This window comes from Coenobita brevimanus, chromosome 93 (assembly GCF_032717465.1).
Source record: "Coenobita brevimanus isolate Jiangsu-jjx chromosome 93, ASM3271746v2, whole genome shotgun sequence".
NCBI lineage: Eukaryota > Metazoa > Arthropoda > Malacostraca > Decapoda > Coenobitidae > Coenobita > Coenobita brevimanus.
In genome coordinates this window covers 50,450,128-50,473,276 of record NC_137046.1, presented here as the reverse complement: position 1 = coordinate 50,473,276, position 23,149 = coordinate 50,450,128, and the positions used below count along the sequence as shown (strand labels likewise).

Genomic DNA, 23,149 nt, shown 5'->3' with positions numbered 1-23,149 from the left:
GAGAGAAGTGGAGGAACGACTGGGCAAATATGAATTGGAGCAGATGGGAGATGTGGAAGGCGTGTGTAGGATATTTACAGAAGAAATATGTGCAGCATGTGATGTCGTGTGTGGAAGAAAGAGAAGACGGAGGGGGGTGCAAGGAACAGCATGGTGGACTGAAGAGGTGAAACAGGCTGTGGCACAAATGAAGAAAGCATACAATGAATGGATGAGAAATAGGGGCGTGGAAGAAGTTGAGAGGCGGAAGAGAGAGTTATATGTAGAAAGAAAGAGAAAGGTGAAAAGATTAGTAAGAGTGAGTAAGAAAAGAGTGGATGAGGAATTTGGAAGGAATTTGAGTGTAAAGTGGAGGGACTGTAAGAAAATGTTCTGGAGAGAGGTGAAAAGAGTAAGAGAGGGTGGAAGTGAAGTTAGCAGGGGAGTGAAAGATAAAAATGGTAGATTACTAGTGGAGAAGGGAGAAAAAGTGAGAGGATGGAGAGAACACTTTAAGGAATTGTTGAACGTAGAGGATGGAAGTAATGCGAGTATAAGTGGCTGGGGAATGGCTGGGAGAAGGAGGGAGGTGAGAGGACAGGAAGAAATCAGTAGGATAGAAGTTGTGGAAGCAATGAAGAAAGTTAAATCAGGGAAAGCCCCAGGAATTGATGGAGTGTGTGGTGAAATGCTGAAGCATGGGGGAGAGATAGTAGTACAATGGATGTGGAAGATGTGCGGATTGGCCTGGGAGGAAGGTAGAGTCCCGGAGGATTGGAAGTCAGGTATAATTATTCCCTTGTACAAAGGAAAAGGGAAAAAAGAAGTGTGTGGTAATCATAGGGGCATTTGTCTTCTTAGTATAATAGGAAAAGTGTATGGTAGGATACTTATTGACAGAGTTAGAGAAAGAACAGAGAAATTAGTTGGAGAAGAACAGGGAGGCTTTAGGAAGGGAAGAGGTTGTGTAGATCAGATATTCATTCTTAGATCTTTAGTGGAAAAGTTTCTAGAGAAGGGAAAGAAGTTGTATGCGGCTTTCATGGATTTGGAGAAAGCATATGACAGGGTGGATAGACAAGGATTGTGGAAAGTGTTAAGAATATATGGAGTAGATGGGAAGTTGTTGAATGCTGTGAAGAGTATGTACGATGGTGCGAAGGCTGCAGTGCATGTGGATGGTGAACTAAGTGAATTTTTCTCTTTGAAAGTTGGTTTGAAACAGGGATGTGTCATGTCTCCATGGTTGTTCAATCTGTACATGGATGGGGTAATAAAAGAGGTACAAGGTAGGGTAGTGGATGTTGGAGTGGCCCTGGTGAGAGAGGATAGTGTTTGGAAACTCCCTGTACTGTTGTTTGCAGATGATACTGTGTTGTTAAGTGAAGACGAAGGGGAGCTGCAAGGCTTGGTGGATGAGTTGGAGAGAATGTGTAAGAAACGGAATCTAAAGGTGAGTGTAGGGAAGAGTAAAGTGATGGTCTTTGAGAGAGGTGAAGTCAGTGAATGTACAGCGAGGTTGGATGGTGAGGAATTGGAAAATGTGAGTACGTTTAAGTACTTGGGTAGTGTGATGAGTAAGGATGGAGGTTTGGAGGGTGAAGTGCTTGAAAGGGTACAGCAGGGAAGAAAGGTTGCTGGTTCTTTGAAAGCAGTGATAAGAAACAGGGAAGTGAGCATGGAAGTGAAAAAGTTACTACATGACAGTATTGTGATACCAACTCTAACGTACAGAAGTGAAGCTTGGACGTTGTTGGAAGGACACAAGTCAAGAGTGAGAGCAGTGGAAATGAGTTATTTAAGAGGAGCCTGTGGAGTCACATGGAGAGACAGGCTGACGAATGAGGATATAAAGGAGCGTTGTGGTGTTGATGTGGATGTGATAGGAAGCGTTATGAGGAACACACTGAGGTGGTCTGGCCATGTGGAGAGGATGGAGGGTGAAAGACTGACGAAGAGAGTGTATGTGAGTGAGGTGGAGGGGGGAAGAGGGAGGGGGAGGCCGAGGATGAGATGGAGGGATGGGGTGGAGAGGTATATGAGAGAGGGGGGTGTGAGTTGGGAGCAGGGCAGTGAAATGGCGGGGGACAGGGCGACTTGGAGGCGATTTGTTTGTGGCCACCCCAAACAGGATTGAGGCGTCTGGCAATAGATAGATAGATAGATATAATGTTATGAGTCATTTCATAGCACCGCTGCAACCGCAAAAATGTTCACTAGCAAATGCATTTAGCGCCATGACTTCTCTGATTATTGTAAAAATATCACTAAATCACTTGTATTTTATCACAGTAATTCACAGTATAATATAAAATAACACTTTCAGCCACTCTCGTATGATTTCAGCGCGATTTGGGTGTGTATTGCTTATTATTTACGAGAGAGAGGGAGGGGGGGAGGGCAGGAAACCAGTTTAGACCAGCTCATCGTGGGTACAGGGAAGAAAAGAAATACTCCCAGCCCATCCTAACTTTTCCCCTGATGAATTAACCCTCTCGCACAAGCATAAGTTTTATAAGTTTTGCCGACACACGATTTTACTACATCCCCCTCCCCTCCCACAGACTGCTGAAAACACGTACAGTACCCTCGCGTCCAGCACGGTAATATTGTCATGCATGGGTCACGTGTTGGACCAAAAACGTGTTGGACTAACAATAGAGCTTATGGGGAAAAATGAATTATGTCAGCAACCCTCGGAAAAGTCACCCTAAATACCTACCATATACCTATACATATATTGGTACTATTGTAATTATAATAAATGGTACTGTGCTATGAATGATAACTAACCTTTTAGAATAGTGTTGGTGGGCTTGCTGGGAATGGAAGGTGGTATCCAAGGCTGTAGGTAGTCCTACTGGGTCCCCGGAGGATGGCTGCTGGCGTCACTAGCGGGTAATGGCGGCTGCTCCTCCTCAACCTCCCTCATAAATCCTTTGAAATCACACTCAGAATCACTATCTTCGTCCACAGCCATGGAAGGTCCTGCTTCTGCCTGTCCTAGCACTCTGTAGGCCTTCACTGCTGCCAGGATCTTGTCTTGGTTTTTTATTATGGTCCTCACGTTGGCTTCATTCATGTCGTAGGCCTTGGCAATGTCAACTTTCCTCTCCCCTTCCTTTTTCCTCTCGATGCTTTCTAGCTTGGTGGCCTGAGGGAGGTGCCGAAGCTTCTTGGGGTTCTCAGAAGGCTTCCTAGGCATCGTGAGCAGGGTAAAATACAGTAACAAGGGCAGAAAATGCAAGAAAAAAAAAGCACCATCCAATGCAATTATGTGACTGAGTGGCGCTGTGGCGGGAGAAATTAAAACAAAACATCACGTGACACCAGAAGCGTTTTTAATTGGGCGGCATCACGATCACGTCACGATAGCGGGCGGGGGAGGCTACTTGATCAGAAGTTTTCATTGGCTATCATCATCATGGGAATGTCCAGTATGACCGTGTTGGACTGGGGGTGATCGTGCTAGAGTGAACTCTGCGGATTTCGCCCACTTCTTGGAGCTCTGTGCGTGTTATACTAACACACTCGTGTTGAAGTAATTAAATCTATCTATCTATCTATCTATAGCCCGACGCCCTAATCCCGCAAAGGGTGGCCGCAGACAAAGCGCCTCCAAGTCACTCTGTCACCCACCATTTGACTCCCCTCCCCCCAACTCACCCCCCCCCTCCCTCATATACCTCTCAATTCCATCCCTCCACCTCATCCTCGGTCTACCTCTCCCTCTCCCTCCCTCCACCTCACCTACATACACCCTCTTAGTCAGTCTTTCATTCTCCATTCTCTCCACATGTCCAAACCACCTCAGTGTATTTCTCCTAATCTTTTCAACCACATCCACATCTACCCCACAACGTTCCTTCACTTCTTCATTCGTCAACCTGTCCCTCCACGTCACTCCACATGCTCCTCTCAAGTAACTCATTTCCACTGCTCTCACTCTTGACTTGTTCCCCTCTTGTAAGGTCCACACCTCGCTTCCATACGTCAGGGTAGGGATCACAATACCATCATGCAGTGACTTCTTAACTTCCATACTCACCTCCCTATTTCTCATCACTGCTTTCAGTGTACCAACAACCTTTCTTCCCTGCTGTACCCTTTCACGTACTTCATCCCCCAAAGTTCCATCCTTACTCATCACACTACCCAAGTACTTGAATGCACTCACATTCTCCATATCCTCACCATTCAATCTCACTGCACACTCTGTGACTTCATTCCTCTCAAACACCATAACTTTACTTTTGTTTACATTAACTTTCAGCTTCCTCCTCCTACACACTGTCCCAAATTCATTCACCAAACCTTGCAACTCCCATTCATCTTCACTCAAAAATACTGTATCATCAGCAAACAGCAACACCGGAAGCTTCCAAATCTCACCCTCATTCATTAGGGCCACCCCCACATCCACTGCCCTACCCTGCACCTCCTTTACAACCCCATCCATATATATACTAAACAGCCACGGAGACATCACACACCCCTGCCTCAGTCCCACATTGAGATCAAAGAACTCACTCAGCTCACCATCCACTCGCACCGTAGCCCTAGCTCCCTCGTACATACTCTTCACAGCACTTAACAATTTCCCCTCCACTCCATATATTCTCAATACCTTCCACATACCTTGCCTATCTATTCTGTCATAAGCTTTCTCCAAGTCCATGAAGGCAGCATACACTTTCCTTCCCTTCTCTAGATACTTCTCCACTAAACATCTTAGAACAAATATCTGATCTACACACCCTTTTCCCTTCCTAAATCCCCCTTGTTCTTCTCCAACTAGCTCCTCTGTCATATGCCTAACCCTATCAATGAGTATTCTACCATATATTTTACCAGTCACACTAAGAAGGCAAATACCCCTATGGTTACCACATACTTCTCTCTCCCCTTTTCCTTTGTACAGAGGAACAATTATACCTGATTTCCAGTCCTCTGGAACCCTTCCCTCTTCCCAAGCCAATCTACACAACTTCCATATCCACTCCACAACAATCTCACCCCCATACCTAAGCATTTCACCACACACTCCATCAATTCCTGGGGCCTTTCCCAGCTTAATCTTCTTCATCGCTTCCACTACTTCCGACCTACTGATCTCTTCCTCCCTCCTCTCATCTCTTCTTCTCCCAGCCATTCCCCAACCACTTATACTCACACTGCTCTCACTCTCTACATTCAACAAATCCTCAAAGTGCTCCTTCCATCTCCTCAATTTCTCTCTCTTCTCCACCAACAATCTATTATTCCTATCTTTCACTCCCCTACTATTTCCCCTTTCACACTGCCTTACTTTCTTTACCTCCTTCCAAAACAATTTCTTACTCTCCCTCCATTTCACACTCAGATTCCTCCCAAACTCTTCATCCACTTTCTTCTTACTCTCCTTCACCAGTCTCTTAACCTCCCTTCTCCTGCTCACATATACCTCTCTCTTCTCTCTCTCATCTTCTCCCCTACCTCTACTCGCCAACCATTCACCATATGCCTTCTTCTTTTGTTCCACAGCTCGTTTCACCTCATCATTCCACCATGCTGTCCCTTGCACACCCTTGCATCTCCTCCTCACTCCACAAACCGCCTCACACGCTGCACTTATCTCTTCCGTGAATATCTTACATACGTCTTCCACCCCTTCCATCTGCTCTAGCTCATACCTTCCCAATCTTTCTTCCACTATGCTCTTATACTCTGTCCTTTTCTCACTATCTTGCAATTTCTCCACTCTTCTCACAGGAGCTGCTTCCTCCTGTCTTCCTCAACCACTTCCTTTGCAGCTCTACCTTGGCCATCACTAAGTGATGGTCCGAGACTCCATTCCCCCACCCTCTCCACACCCTTGCATCCAACACTTGTCTTCTCATTCGCTCATCCACACACATGTAGTCTATCATTGCCTTTCGTTCAACAAGTTCACCATCCATCCTCCTCATTACTCTCCATGTATACCGGTGGATCATCTTATGACGAAAGTAGGTGTTAGCTATTGCCAACCCCTTACCAGCTCTCCGTGCTGGACCCAAATCGTGTTGGACAACGCGTGTTGGATGCGAGGGTACTGTATTCTCAACTTATTTTCACCACCCAAACCTCTATGTATTGCCATGAACCCTATGTATCTTATTCGCCAATGTTTGTTCTAGCCGGTATGAGAGAAAAAAAAAAACAGAAAAATACGAATAAAAGTATATTAGGCCACTGTGAATAAACATTTCCGAATGTCCTCTGTCGGAGCATACACACATACAATCACCCATGCTTGTATACCTACTTTCATCCTCACGCATACAATCCTTGCACCCATACTCTCTTATATTCTCCTTCCACTTCTTGCTTATCATCAGACATACTCCCTCTCTTGCCCTCTCATTCTCACTGACTCCCGCACATATACCTAAACCATATTCCCATTCTCTCACCCTTTCACCTTTCCATTTAGTTTCAGTCAATACACATATAGCCACTTTTGCATCCTCAAGCACCTGAACAATCTCTCTCTCTTTCACTTCATCATTCACTCCTTTCACTTTTTCAGTGACTCAGTTACACAGAGAGTAGGCCAGCATGCTCTCCAGTACAAATTTCTCTAACTATCTACACCAAACTACATGCACAGTACACACTACACTTCCTATTCAAAATTTAACTCAAAATGGCGTCTCTTTACCAAGCCTCGGAGTCCCCAGGGGGGGGGGGGACCATAAATGCCCCCACCATTCGCCCCTCTACCGGTGATGACTCGAGGTGCCTGGAACCACTGTCTGACTCTCTTCTTCTTCATTTCTGCAACATTCGCGGCCTTTCCTCTAACTTTCGCTCTGTTGAGCACCACCTCTCCTCCTCTAAACCTCACCTTCTTTTTCTAACTGAGACTCAGCTGTCTGAGGCAACTGACAGCAAACCCTTTTCTGTATCCTCCTACTTTCTCTATACTCATTTCAAAGCCAAAGGTGGCTGTTGTGTATATATACACAACGACTTATCTTGCTCTCGTGTTCCTGAACTCGATTCTTCTGAATTCTCTACACTCTGGCTTCGGCTTTCCTGTCATTCTCTGACTAAATATATCTGTGCTGTTTACTTATCCCCTAATTCTACTGACTATCAAAAATTCTTCGACTATCTTACTTCTACGATGGAACACATTCTATCCATTTCTCCCTTCTCTGAAATCTCCATTCTAGGAGATTTCAATGTTCACCACCACCTTTGGCTCTCCTCTCCTTTCACGGATCCACCTGGTGAACAAGCCTACATCTTTTCTATCCTTAATGACCTAGAGCAGCTTGTACAGCACCCTACCCGTATCCCTGCTTGCCTTGGAGAGAGCTCCAACATACTTGACCTCTTCCTCACAACTAATCCTTCTGCTTACTCTGTTAATCTTTTCTCTCCGTTGGGCTCCTCCGATCACAACCTTATTACCTTAACCTGTCCTATCACTTCGGTACGGCCTATGGACCCTCCAGAGAAACATCGTCTATGGCATTTTGGAGCCGCGGACTGGGAAGCCCTCAGGCAGTACTTCTTTGATTTTCCCTGGAATGATTATTGCTTCCATGGCCGGGAGCCATCTGAGTGTGCCTTGCGCATTACGGAGGTTATTCTCTCGGGCATGGAAGCATACATTCCTTTCTCATATCCTTTGACTAACGCAAGAAAGCCTTGGTTTAATCACGCTTGTTCTAATGCTGTCCGCAACAAGGAGAGGGCCTACAAAAGGTACCGGAGCCAACCCACCCCTGAATCACATCATCTTTACGTTTCTGCCCGGAATCGTGCTAAGTCTGTTCTTCGCTCTAGTAAAAATAATTTCATCCAAACTAAATGCTCTCAACTCTCCAACTCGAATTCTTCCCGCTCCTTCTGGCACCTTGCCAAAAATCTTTCTAACAACTTTACCTCATCATCCTTCCCTCCTCTTTTCTACTCTGATGGTTCTGTAGCTATTTCTTCTACTGATAAAGCAGATCTCTTCGCACAGACTTTCTCCTCCAATGCCACCTTAGACGATTCCGGTGCTGTTCCTCCATCTCTTCCCCCCTCTGACTTCCTCATGGCTGACATTAAAATTTCTTCAGTTGATGTATTTTCTGCCATCACTGGCCTCAGTACTAACAAGGCATATGGGCCTGATGGGGTCCCTCCTGTTGTTCTCAAGAACTGTGCTTCTGTGCTTACACCCTGCCTAGGCAAACTCTTTCGCCTTTGTCTGTCAACTTGTACCTTTCCTTCTTGCTGGAAGTTTGCTCTCATTCAGCCAGTCCCAAAGAAGGGTGACTACTCCCAACCCTCCAACTATCGTCCAATTGCTTTAACATCCTGTATTTCAAAAGTTTTCGAGTCAATTCTTAACCCCTAAAACGCAGATCGTCGCATTTGCGACGGTCGGCCCAAAGGGCAGAACGGCGGGTTGTCGCGTTTGCGATTTGAGTTAATTTTGAATAACCGTGGGCAAGCAAGCTCCAGCTGGTATTGTCTATCAGTCCCGCCACCCGTGAGCTACGTTTAGCACACTTGACCTTTGTACTACTGACCTCGGTTGTTGCCAAGTCTCATTTTTTTTACCCACCGACGCACCGATGCGCAGCCCTCCCTCGTCGTGCGATATGGCAACACGCGGACGGCTGATACGTGTCAATCTGCGCCGTCATCTCGCAAGCACTTTTTGCTACTGGGAAACGCTTGTTTCCCCAGTTGTCACACTGTCATTTTTTTGCGCGGTTTGCCCCAGAATAGCGTCAGTCCATGCAAATCTGCCACGGTGACACCATGTCTAACTCAAGCTCTTCCGAGTCTGTGCCTTCTAACCCTCCGAAAAAGGGTTTTGTGACCTCAACCCCCTTCAAAACCTTACCAGGAACTACTAAGGGGCTAAGTGACTCTGCAATAGCCTCAGAACTTTTGAAAGCCTCAATGGACTATGGCAGTGACGTCGGTGTGTGGTCGAGCCTGGCTGAGTCAGAGACACAATCTAGTGCAGAGTCCGGGCCAGAAGTGATTGTTTCTGTGCCGGAGGAGACTGTGTCAGTGCTCAGCACCTCAACAGGGAAGGCTCCGGTGAGAAGGGGCCTCGAGTATGGGAAGGGGGAAAAACAGAAAAGGAGCGGTGACCCCAGCTCACCGCCATTGTCCCCTACGCCACGTCATACCACCACAAGCCCGCCACGTACTCCCAGCCCTGTTCTCTCGTCCTCCTCCTCTGCTGTCCTGTCTCCTGAGTCGTCGGAGTCTCCTTCACCACCGAGAAAGGGAAGTAAAAGAGCATCTTTACGTTTGAGAGGTTATCGTAGGCCTAGTGTTCGTGTGGGTAGAGTTAAGTCCCCTAGTATAAGGCTAACTCGCACTAGGCAACTCAGGAGTCACGCCACCGCGGGTGACCTTGACCCAAGTGATAATGTCCCTCCCACCACCACCACCACAACACCAACACGGCCTGGGATAGCCTCTGCCTCACCTACTGTTGCCCAGCCTGCCTCACCCACTCCCACACGACCTGCCTCACCCCCCGCCGCCCCAAGCACCTCCCAGCCTAGGCAGGGAACGCTAGATGCCTTCGTGTGGTCAGAGGGATCAGATTTTGTGCCTGAGGATCTGCCCTTTGACGACAGTGAGTGTGGACTTCAGGCTGACTTCTCTGTGGACGACGATGGTGAATGCCTTGACTACCTGTTGGCCTTCCTTGACGACGAGGTTATGGAGCACATCTGTACCGAGACAAACAGGTACGAGGGGCAATGTGCGCCAGTTCGCGAAGGAGAAGGTGAGGCGGCCACGCCATCCACGTCGCGGATGGCAGCATGGGTGCCTCTTACGATCCGCGAGCTTTTTGTATTTATTGGATTGATGTTGCTAATGCCGCACAACTGGAAACACAAGTTAGAAGAATACTGGACTTCCGACAAGCTGTGCCCAACACCCATTTTCAATAAATACATGAGCCGCGATCGTTTTAGGCAGCTGATGACTTATCTTCACTTCGCGAACAATGATGAGCCTTCCCAAACTGACCCATTATGGAAAGTGAGGGGAATCCTGAACATGATCAAGGATAAGTTTACGAGGTTCTTGCGCCCGTTCAAGAAAGTCGTGATTGACGAGTCTTTGGTATTGTTCAGGGGCCGTCTTCGGTTCGTCCAGTACATTCCAAGCAAACGCCACCGCTTTGGAATCATGTTTTTCGTGCTGTGCGACTGCAAGACGGGGTTCATCCTTGACTTCGTCATTTACACCGCCAGCAATGTCGATTTGGATAAGACTGACCCCCTTGGATTCTCTGGTTCTGTGGTGAAAGTGCTTTTGGAAAAGTACTTTGGCGAGAATCATGTCCTGTATACGGACAATTACTATACTGCTCCTAAACTCGCCAAGTACCTTTCTGAACACGGCGTCGGCTCCTGTGGCACTGTCAGAAGTAAAAGGGCACATTACCCTGCCTTCCCCGAGGCTGAAAAGTCAAAGCGGGGAGACGTGCACCTGAAGAAATCTGACAAGATGCTTGCGATCAGGTGGCATGATAAGAGAGTCGTGAACATGCTCACCACAGTACACAAGGGTGAAATGCTGGCAACAGGGAAGGTCGACAGAAGGACTGGCGAGCCTGTGATGAAGCCTGATGCTGTCATTGACTATAACGTCAATATGCGGCTGGTGGACAAGTCTGATATGATGATTGGAGAGATTGACTGCCTGAGGAAAAATCGTCGTTGGTACAGGAAGGTGTTCTTGCACTTGATTGATATGTGCATGTTGAACGCCTTCATCCTGTATAAAATCAAGAACAGGAAGCCAGCCAACTACTCTCTCAGACGATTTTCCAAGACTTGTGTCAACCAGCTGCTTCAGCGTTACGGCCAGGTTCTTTCTACAGGTCCCAAACGCCACCCTCACACACCTCCAGACCGCCTACAGTGTCAGGACTACCTTCAGCAACACCGCCTGGAGCCACTGCCAGCCACTGCAAAGAGGGGGAAAGCACTGAGGAGGTGTCATGTGTGCAGCCACACTACCAGGCAGGAAAGAACCTTTAGGCGCACCTCCATTCAGTGCAAAGAGTGCAAAGTTCCCCTCTGTGCTTACCCGTGTTTCTTTGACTACCACAGCCTAAGTAGATTTTGAAAATAAGGGTAAGAATCTTTGAAATAATACTGAGAGTGAGAGTGATAATATTGTTTAGTTTTCTTTTACGTGCTGACAGTGACAGCCTGATGAGTGTAAATTAGTGTATGTACTTGTAAAAGCAGTGACAGTGTTTTTTGGTGTAAATAATTGTACATAGTAATAATATAAGTATTGCGAGTGACAGTCACTCCAGTGTAAGAAGATGAAAGCATATTTTCCTATTCTATGTTCTGACAGTAACAGTTTGTTGTGTAGAAAATATTATTTTTATAACACTGGACAGTGACACTGATGAATAAGGCAAAAAAAAGAACAGATACAGTGAAAGTGAGCGACAGAAATGAAGTGCGAGTGGCCGACAGGAGCGAGAATAAAGTGCCTGCCGTAAGGCTGAATAAACTAGCGCCGCGGTGGTCTTCCTCAGTCCCAATCCACAATACTGGCAGTGACATTGATTTTTATGGCCGTAATAGTGACAGGCAAACGTTTGCGAAGTCCTATGATGAAAAAAAAAGTAGTATACGTGTTTTTTGCCGAGAAAAGGCAAATGTGACAATATTGACAGGAAGATCGCCACCGCGCTGCATGTCGGCCGTGCGCTCCGTCCATTTTAGCCTTATTTTCAGTTCTTATTTACAAATACGGATTCCAAACAACCTGTACGTTGTTGTATAAAGTGTACTGTGACAGATTGAGGCTGTGGTAGAAAGAAAACCGGGTTTCTGGAGGTGTGAGAGTGAAGACTTTGTTACCCAACTTTGCAAGTCTTCATAAGTCCTTTGGTAGTCAACGAAGGCTCAACATGTGGCTCAGGAGAAAGCTGAATGTAAGTACTATATGCCATAAAAATTTTAATGCTCTAGGGTTACTCTATGATTTTTGGCAAATATTTTTCCACAGGTACTCAGACCCTGCTACAACCCCGCCACAGCGGGGGGATCGACCGTACACAGCCGCGTTTTAGGGGTTAATAGAAAAATTTTAAGGCATCTTTCCTATCACAACCTTCTTTCCGATCATCAGTACGGATTCCGTCAGGGACGCTCCACTGGCGATCTTCTCACCTACCTTTCAGACTCCTGGTCATCCTCCTTTCAGGACTTTGGCGAAAGCTTTGCCATTGCTCTTGACATCTCAAAGGCTTTCGATCGAGTCTGGCATAAATCTTTAATTTCCAAACTGCCCTCCTACGGTTTCTATCCTTCTATCTGTGCCTTCATCGCTAGCTTCCTTTCTGGTCGTTCTGTAGCCGCTGTTGTAGAAGGCCATTGTTCTTCTCCTAGATCTATCAACAGTGGTGTTCCTCAAGGTTCTGTCCTATCACCAACTCTCTTCCTTTTATTCATCAATGATCTTCTAAGCTGTACATCTAACCCTATCCACTCATACGCTGATGACTCCACCCTTCACCTTTCCATTCGGTTCCCGCAACGCCCATCTCAACAGTTACTTCAACAAACAAGGGATGAGGCTGTGGCACACCTAATGTCTGACTTGGCTCGTATCTCTGACTGGGGTAAAAAATAATATGGTTGTTTTTAATGCATCTAAGACTCAGTTCCTACACCTATCAACCCGACAAAATCTTCCACAGGTATACCCACTAATGTTTAATAATATTCAGCTTAATCCTGCATCATCCTTGAACATGCTTGGGGTTTCATTTACTCGGGACTTATCTTGGAAAGATCATATTACATCTCTTGTAAAATCTGCTTCCAAGAGATTGGGTGTGCTAAGCCGACTCCGCTCTTTCTTTACCCCTGCACAATTGTTGACTCTATACAGGGGTTTTATCCGCCCCTGTGTGGAGTACAACTCTCATGTGTGGGGAGGCTCCCCACATACAGCTCTTCTCAATAGGGTGGAGTCAAAGGCTTTTCGTCTCATTAACTCTCCTCCTCTTACTGACTCCCTTCAACCTCTGTCTCTTCGCCGCACTGTTGCATCTTTATCTCTTTTCTATCGCTACTTTAATGGTCACTGCTCCTCTGAACTGTCTGCTTGCATTCCTCCACCTCTACGACGGGCGCGTAGCACCCGTCTGGCAGCAAACTCTCATCCCTTTTCTGTCCAACTCTCTAATGCAAGAGTTAACCGTTACTCCCTGTCTTTCATTTATGCAACAGGTCAGCTCTGGAACTGTCTCCCTCTGTCTGTATTTCCTGCTGCCTATGATCTCCAGTCTTTCAAACGCAGTGTGTCCAGGCATCTCAAAATGATCGGATCTTGAATTTGGCTCTCTGTTGTATTTTGTTTTTCTCTTGGAGGGAACTGTTACTGCGGGCTCTTGGCCTTTGGTTCCTTCTTCCTCGCATCAAAAAAAAAAAGAAGAAAAAAAAAAAAGTTCCCACCCTCAGAATGTCCTTTGTCCGTTCCTTAGTTGTCAAAGTATTGTCTGTCCTGGTCCGAGGCGCTTCATTCGCTTGTTTAGTTAGTTCTTTTTACGGGGTGGGGCACTAACCCACCACCAACCCTTTTAGTCGCCTCATATGACAAGCAGGGATACTGGGGGAGTATTCTTGAAACCCCCCTACCCCCAGGGGTAGGGAAGGCAGAAAAATAAGCCACAAATAACAATTCGCAAGTCATGCACGGTTCGACCGTCAGATTCAAACTGACTGTGTGATGCGTGGTAGACCGACCTCCCACACACACACACACACACACACACGTATGCACACGGGCAGCAAGTAGGCATTTTTATATTTTATTTTTTTCTCTCGTATATTAAAATTATTTATTTGAATACTATAATTTTATGTTTTAATTATTGTATGAAAAATTTGTGGATAACCGAAATCGTGTGAAAAAAGTTTGCGTGAATTAAGGGATTACTTCTGGTGATTTGTGTGCCCAGTGGTAAGGTCAGTGCCAGTGTAGGCCCCAGTGCTATGGTTGGTGCAGGTATGGGTCCCAGTGCTAAGGTTGGTGCAGGTTTGGGTAGGGTTCCCCTCCCCCTAACCTGTTCCTGTCCTACTCAGAGGCTGACCACTAGTGCCTGTAAGCACAGGCTGTCCCCCAGCCTCGGGGGGGACGACTTGAACCAACACAGGAAGGAACAAAGATGGGTTGTCATTTATGGTTCAGTCTTGGTTAGGTGACTTTTGGAAGCTGAGTTGACGTAACCCCCTTTTATAATGGGTTTCAATCTCCCGATTTATGATAAAATCGGTATTCGATAAGGTACAACCTGACGTAACCCCAACGTAAAACAAGTAATGACTGTATATAATTAGTGAAGAATAAATACTTGCTTTATGAATTTGGTAATGAAAAGTTAAATTTGGTAATGAAAATTGAGGAGTTTGGTAACGTGGCCGAGTTCCGATCTGGCAACCCTGCTCCTCCCTCACTACCAGTTACCGCCTAAATGCCACCACGAGTAGATGCTTATCACAATGGATGCTGCACGTGCTCGTTTATGTGAATAAACAGTGAATAAACTGCAATACCTCGCCACTAGACCACACAGGCATTTACAGTGTTGTGCAGTGCTAAGAAATTAGAATTTAGAGTGCAAAGGACTAACTGTGGAGTGCAAACTGGCAGCTGAAAATGGCGTGGTTCAGTTAAGAACAATGTGCAGTGTTAAACAATTATAACTCACAGTGCAAAGAATTAAGTGCAACACAACACTGGAATACTGTGCAAGCTTCAAGAGCATTTTCACCACTGCCAATGCCTTAGAGAAGGCGGCCACAGACGTGCTGCAAGTACCCCGTACACTGCTAAGTATTTTCCATACTCCTAATTCCTCATTCTCTGGTTCTTTTTTATTTATTTCATGCATTATGTCCATTATTGGTGTGAATAGGGTCTTAAACAGGTTTAAATAGGTGCTATGCATGTCCGGTAGGTTTAAATAGGTGCTATGCATGTCCGGTAGGGAGTTATTTAGGTGGCTTTCAAAGTTAGGCTGGGTTAGGGTCCTTAAGTACCAGTCCAGCAGGCAGGGGCCCACTTTCCGGACATGCCTTCGGCTCTATTACATCGGACAGTGGAGGGATTACTGTGTATATATATATATATATATATATATATATATATATATATATATATATATATATATATAAGGCGGCCACAGACGTGCTGTAAGTACCCTGTACACTGCTAAGTATTTTCCATACTCCTAATTCCTCTTTCTCTGGTTCTTTTTTATTTATTTCATGCATTATGTCCATTATTGGTGTGAATAAAGTCTTAAACAGGTTTAAATAGGTGCTATGCATGTCCGGTAGGTTTAAATAGGTGCTATGCATGTCCGGTAGGGAGTTATTTAGGTGGCTTTCAAAGTTAGGCTGGGTTAGGGTCCTTAACCCCTTAACTGCGGGGCGTCACTTTCGTGACGCTTGGGAGCAAGGGATCATACTGCGGGGCGTCACTTTCGTGACGCTTGGGAGCAAGGGATCATACTGCGGGGCGTCGCTTTTGTGATTCTGTGTTATTTTGAATTCACCCGGGCTTCCAAGTGGGGGCTTGTATCATCTATCAGTACTGCCAATGTCCAACACTAGTCAGCACTCCTAATCTCATCTGTACTCCCATCCATTGCTGACAATTTAGCCATTTCTCCCCGTTCTTGACTCCCCTCCCTACCCCCCCTCCATTACCCTATCCTCTCGCCTGCCCGGCCGTGCTACGCTAAGTAAATCTTCCCTGGAATTTTTCACTGATTTCATCCTTTGAAATAAGCCGTATGTCCTATTCTTATACCAAATAATATATACAAGAAAGAAATAAGGTATGTGAAAGTGCCATACACCTGGAATTGGCTAATTATCACCTGACAACACCTCATGTGCACTCGTTCACTAATTTTCGCTGTTTTTTTTCCCCTTGAAATATGCCGTATAATCTATTTTCGTAATAAATATACATGTAAGGAAGGAAGGGAGAAGCCTAAGTGATATTTACATTCACCAGGAACTACCTACTTTATAATGTATTGTCTAGATTTCCTGCCAATCATTTCAGTGCCATACATAGCTGTTTCAAGAGCTAACATTGGTAGCACTGAATATCCCCTAAGTAGGCCTCTACCCCGGCCCTCCCTTATCAGTTTACTCTCATCTTCCGAAGTGGAGGTACGTATGCTTCTTCTTGCTGACTTCAAGGACTTTTTCACCCCCATGCAAAGGGCCCTGTGACCTTTACCCCCTACTAAACCTCATGTGGAAAGAGGTAAAGGGCTGACAATTGATAAAAGAGTGACTACGATCTTTCTATTGAGTAAAACAGTGCAAGTGGAATTGTAAATAATGTGTAAACAGCAAGTGAAAGTAATGAATGTAAATATACGTGAACAATGGAAAATAGTTTTATAAGTTACTTCAAGTGACAGTGCATAACACAGTGTAAATAAAATAGAAATGTAAATGACGTAAATAAAATAGAGAACGTAAATAGAAATGTAAATGAGTAGTATTATAAGAATACGAGTCTATATCCTAGGAGTAATGATAGTGAAAGTTTCACTCTAGTATGTCTGAATATTATGAGTTATGAGAGTGAAGATGAAAGTGACATTCACTCTCAATGCTAGTATACAGGACAAGAAAGTGAATGCTACATATTTTACTGAAAGAAATTGAATCCCTGCAGTGACAATAAACTAATACTACTGAAGGAAACTTATGGATAAAGACTGTAGATATATATAAGTGTTATATAGTAATAGAAATATAAAGTGTGAGGGGTTTTATGAATAATAAATGACAGAGTACCAAGAGCGAACTAGTGCCAGTGCGACAGTCAGACGCGCTCGTAATTTTCATTGCTTTCACAGTGGTTTTTCTTTGGGAGTATGGATCCCAAACTACTTGAAAATCATAGAGTAGTGTTTATAGTGTTAATATCTGGCTGTGGTAATCATATTACGGGTTGTCGGGAAGTGTAAAGTGAAGACTTCGTTACCCAACTTCAGAGGTCTCCACAAGTCCTACGGTAACTGACGAAGGCTCAACAAACATTCCAGGAGAAAGCTGAAGGTATGTGCCATAAGCATATGTAATTTTAATATTCTAGGACTAATAACTGATTTTTGGCAAATATTTTTTGAGAGTGTCGGAGCCCGAATAACCCCGCGGCACACACAAAACATCGGTAAACATGCCCGCAGTGTAGGGGTTAAGTACCAGTCCAGCAGGCAGGGGCCCACTTTCCGGACAGGCCCACTTTCCGGACATGCCTTCGGCTCTATTACATCAGATAGTGGAGGGATTACTGTATATATATATATATATATATATATATATATATATATATATACAGTATATATATACAGTAGACCCTTCTTATCCGTGGAATTTGCATCCGCGGATTTAAGTTCTGCAGATCAAACTTATTTTAATACTGTACTATACACTGTAACTTAATTTGAAATTGGTGCACAACTCACACTTCTGTTGTAGGTACAGTTAGCATATCTGCACCCACGAGCATTCCTGCCACTTCACCAGTCTTATCGTAAACACCAATCAGCTTGTTACTTACATCATTGTCTCACTTCTCGTGTTTACAACTCTACTGTACTTCATTAAGTGAAAAATGGCTCCCACGAAACCAGTAAAGGATATAAGCAAGCCTTCTAAGCCAAGGAGAGAGCGTAAGGTGTTATCATTGGCAGAGAAAAGGGTCAGACTAGACTCACAGCTTACCTACAGTGCCGCCACACATCTCATCGCCTCACCACATTGGCACTGTAGAAACTGCACTACAATCATCGTTGTCATCATACAGCAATCATCGTCATCTATACAGCAATCATCATTGCCATACAGCAATAGTCATCATTGTGCGAAGGTTATGAAGAGAACACACAGACTTTTGGTGAGTGTTAATATGTATTTATAATATTTTAAAGTACGTCAAGTGGGGTTGGTGGAGGATTAGTGCCCCTCCCTGTAAAACAATTAACTCTAAGCCCTTGGCCACCCCGTCTGGGATACATGGCGTCTGGCAATGAATGAATGAAAATGATTATTTTTTCAGGGATGTGCTTAGCTTATGTAGAAATAATATGCCATTTTGTGATGATGACTTGAGTATCCGTGGAATTAGCCATCCATGGGGGTCTCTGGAATCTAACCTCCGCGGATAACTAGGGTCTACTGTACATATATACATATATATATATCGATTGCCAGATTTCATAATCCCACAAGGGGTGGCCATTTGACTCTGAGTTATTTGTTTTATGGGGAGCAGCACTAACCCTCTACCAACCCACTTCCTGACACGTAGGGAGCACGTATGATTTGGTTATATGGTTACCACCCAGCGTTGTAAATGGTTTCTTGGTTTACAGGAAACCATTTGGCTCGTCACTCAATGTAAAGCCACCTGTAAAGGAAAGAAAAGCAATAAGAAGTGACAGGAAAGATGGGAGAAATAGAAAGAGAGGAGGGTGATAAAGGCTAAGGAAGAAGTAGGCAGCACAACATCAAGTGAGTGGATGATGGTCGCCTATATACATATATGTGTACTGTATATATATATATATATATATATATATATATATATATAGTGTAGATAAAGAGATAGATAGATAGATATACAGTAAAACCTCTCTTAAGTCGGAATAATTGGGGCTGAGACCATGCAGACTTGACTATAATTATGACTTATGGGAAATCACTTACCATGCTTAAGGAGGGTGTAATCTAAGCATAAGGAGGGCCTCTTGGTAGGATGTAGAGGTCCTAGGGGAGCATACGACTGTTTCTGTTCAACATTTCTTAACCATAACCACAACTGAACAAGTTCTTCTTTTTATTGTAAAACGTGCTCGGCTTCAGGTTAAACTCCGCACATATGGCACGCACTGAGCTACCAACATCGATCCTTTCCAAAACTTTCAGCTTCTCTTGAATGCTCAGGATCTCCAGCTTCATCCCCTTCCTGTCTGAAGGAGCCTTGGGAGCCTTGGAGGCCATGCTGGTTAGGAATAAAAGTGTACAATACAGAGTGGAATGCGAGAGAATACAGACACGAGCAGTAGCAGATGCTAGACTGAGGAAGAGTGAGGCAGGAAGTTGCGGGACTTAGCAGCACTGCCAAACAGAATGTACATTACTGTACAGCAAAGAAATCTGCTAGACTGGCCTAAACGTTTCATTTTTAAAGGCTCCAACATGCTTGCATGTGTCGGCCTTGGTCACCTAATGGCGGCTCTCCACGCTGCACGATCCATTGCAGCCTCCCTGTTCAGTCCCTTAACCCTGAGGTCACACTTAATGACCTCGTCCCATGTCTTTCTCGGTCTACCCCTAATAACCCCACCCCCAATATTAACACTTCTCACCTTCCTCACCCAGTTATCATCCCCCATCCTCTCCACATGTCCAAACCATCTCAATCTACCTCGCCTCATCACAACACCAATACACTCCAGTCCCATCCTACCTCTCAACTCTTCCATCGTAAACCCAGCCCCTCCAGGCCTTGGACGCTGGGACGCACTGCACATCCACCTAATCATTGTCATTTCTGTACAGCTGAGCCGGCGGATATCTTCCTCCTTCACTGCCCAGGTCTCACTACCATACAGCATTACACTCCTAACACATGCTGCATACAAAGACCCCTTAGCACGTAGGAAGAGTCCTCTTGATGTCAGGAGAGGCAAGAGCTCCCTGAACTTCTTCCAACCACTTCTCACCCTAGCACAGCTCTAGCTCCACCTCCAGCACACATGTCTCCCAAATAACAAAACTCTTCCACACACTCAAGAGATTCACTAAAAAGTTCAATCCTTTCACGGCTGACAATCTCCACCTGCTCACCCCGACATGCCGTACACATAAAATCAGCATTATCTCGCAGTCTACCTCTGATACCACTACACCTCTTATGCACCCATTTATCACACACACCACACAAGATGGAATTACTTCCCACGCCCTTGTGGCAAACTGCACATGGCTGCTCTCCCTCGTCTTTGACAGTACCGCCACCAACCCTAGATATCATCACTTTTGTTTTATCTGCATTTACCCTTAAACCCTTGTGCCCCATACCATCTCTCCACTTCCTGAACCTTTCCTCCGCCTCCTTTTCGTTCTCTGCAATCAACACCAAATCATCAGCATACAACAACTCCCACAGGAGTCCGTTTCTAAAGTCACGTGAAAGGGCTTCGAGTACCATGATAAACAACATGGGACTCAAGACTGACCCCTGATGCACACCAACATTCACGGAAAACTCATCACTCAAATCTCCATTCACTCTTACCTGGGTGTGAGCACTCACATACATAGCCATAACCACCCTAACCAGCCACTCCTCCAAGCCAAGCTTTCTCATTGCCCACTTCACCACCTTTCTAGGGACTCTGTCAAAGGCCTTTTCCAAATCAACAAAAACAAAATAAAGTTCCCTTCTCCTACCAATATATTTTTCCTGAAGCTGTCGAACAATGAATATAGCATCAGTGGTCCCCCTACCTGGCATAAGTCCAAACTGCATCTCATCAATATTCACTCTTTCTCTAATCATACCTTCTAAAACTCTCTCCATTACCTTCATTATCTGATCTAAAAGCTTTATACCTCTATAATTTCCTCTTTCCAGGGCATCACCCTTCCCTTTATACACATTTACAATTACACTCTTCAGCCAATCATCTGAGACAACACTGATAAAAATCCACCAGACTGATGGAAATTAGGGAACATTAAGGAAAACAATGCTAGATAGGACTTTAGAATACACCAGATATATACAGTATATCATTTATTATCCCCTAGATTTTTTTACAACCTCTACATTTAGTGGGGAAGCCGCCATATTAGCAGCACTAGGTGGAAGGTGGATAGCAGGTCCTCACAGGGTAGAACATGATGACCCGGTGCGTCATCATACCGAGACGTGGCTTCCCTTAGTCAAGATTTTAAGTCTTAGAGGTAGTTTCATTAGAATTTCCTGACTGGTGGAACAACATGAGCCCTCACAGCCTAGAATGATGTGTCATCATTCCAAGATGGGCCTTTTGTTAGACGTCATTTTACGACTTTGGGGAAAATTTTCCAAGATTTTTTTTTCCCCCCAATTTCGAACATTTTAAATTATTTTCATTAACGATTTTCTTGTGTCATTATGACTTGTGCATAATTCTGACTTATACGATGCCGACTTGCAGAGGTTTTACTGTACTGACTGTATATATATATAAGTACAATACAACCCCGGAATTCATACACAATTCATTCCTGGATGCTGTATGAGTTGCGAACTGTTCGAAAAGCATATCATTTTTTTCCAAAAGAAACGATGTATTTTGCATTAATCCGTATATAAAACCTTTAAAATAAAGAAATATGCCCTGTAGATAATATAAATGATAATTTTACTGCATCTTACCTGTACTGAGAAGAGCTGCTGGCTTGATGGATGTGGAGAGGAGGAGGAGGGGATTTCAGCTCAGTTGTTGTTCTCACTGCTTTTCTTTTAGCTCCAGCTGACTCACTAATCTTCTTAGGGCCCATGATTATGTACAATTTTCTAACGAAAATACATAATTTATCACACAGTTTAATGGAGCCTGTATGGCTGATGCGCAAATGGTAGAAGACAAAGCAAGACTGGCGACCACATGGCACCTATGATGCCGTGTCTCTTACTGCAAACAGTGGGTCGCCGTATGAAAAAAATGAGCGATTTTTGGACGAAAAAGCTGTATGAAAACCGAGTTGTATGAGTAGAGAGACGTACAAATTCAAGGGTTCCACTGTATACAGTATACACACACACACACACACACACACACACACACACACACACACACACACACATGCATATATACTGTATAGATACTGTACATCAAACTAAAACTCACGTCTTCCTTTAGGTGTGATTTCCTTCACCAAGTCATCCACTGTTATTTTCTGCAGTCCTCGCTCGCGCACAATGTCCTTGGCATGTTCCTGAAAAAAAATGAAAACAGGTTCATGTGCTACAAAATTTTCCAAGCTTCTGTATAGGTCACAAATATACTGCATGTAGATATGAAGCTAATGAACTGTAGAAATCCAACCACTTCAGCTGGGGACTTAACAGGCTTTGTGTCCCAGTTATGATGATGAACTGTCAGTGTTGTGGAAGTTAGATGCATGAGGTGAGTCAAATTCTTTATTTATAAGTTATCCACTCGCTCGATGTAGTGCTGCATACTTCTTCCTTAGCCTTTATCATTCTTTTTCTGTGCCAGCCCTTCTCTCTTCCTATTTCTCCCATCTTTCCTGTCACTTCTTATTGCTTTCCTTTCCTTAACAGGTGGCTTTACATTGAGTGACAACCCAAATGGTTTCCTGTAAATCAAGAAACCATTTACAATGCTGGGTGGTAACCATATAACCAAACCATACATGCTCCCTACATGTCAACAAGTGGGTTGGAGGAGAGTTAGTGCCCCAGTCCATAAAACAAATAACTCAAAGTCATATGGCCACCCCTTACGGGATTATGGCGTCTGACAATAGATAGACACACTTTGTGTAACCTCAAGCTAAACTGAAGATGAGCCCAGTGGACTGCAGGCTGAAGTTGTGGGATGTTTGGGGCAGCAATAAAGTGAAGGCAGAATGGAGTGTTTCAGTTGCACATCTTCTTGACATTAAATGGCCATATCATTACTTGGAAAGGTGAATTAGTCTCTCTAGAATAACCAACTCTTGTGGGATGTATTAATCATAGATGGTACTGATAAGAATGCTTTGGTAAAGAATCTGGATTGCTGTACAGACCACATGTTTGTGAAGTGGATGGGAGCACCCATCATCCACTCACTCAGTGTGGGGCTTTTGGTACTCCAGGGTGACTCTACATTCAGTAATAACCCAAATAATTTCCTGTGAGCCAGGAACTCACTTAATATGCTGGGTGGTAACCATATAACCAACACATAAATGTTCCTTACGTGTCAACAAGTGGGTTGGCGGAGGGTTAGTGCCCCTCCCCGTAAAACAACTAATTAAAAGGACAAACAAAGTGCCTCGGGCCCAGACGAACCTACAGGTGACAACTAAGAACC

At 44.6% G+C, this 23,149-nt stretch overlaps 1 protein-coding gene across 1 annotated transcript in view; it reads right to left on the bottom strand.

The window, feature by feature from the left end:
- The window catches only part of LOC145412593 (transcription and mRNA export factor ENY2-like), a 44,963-nt gene that overhangs the window by 5,380 nt on the left and 16,434 nt on the right, over nucleotides 1-23,149 (bottom strand). The window contains exon 2 of the mRNA XM_080282504.1: nucleotides 21,956-22,043. Coding sequence (XP_080138630.1) covers nucleotides 21,956-22,043 — 88 coding nt within the window. The remainder of the gene's footprint in view (nucleotides 1-21,955; nucleotides 22,044-23,149) is intronic.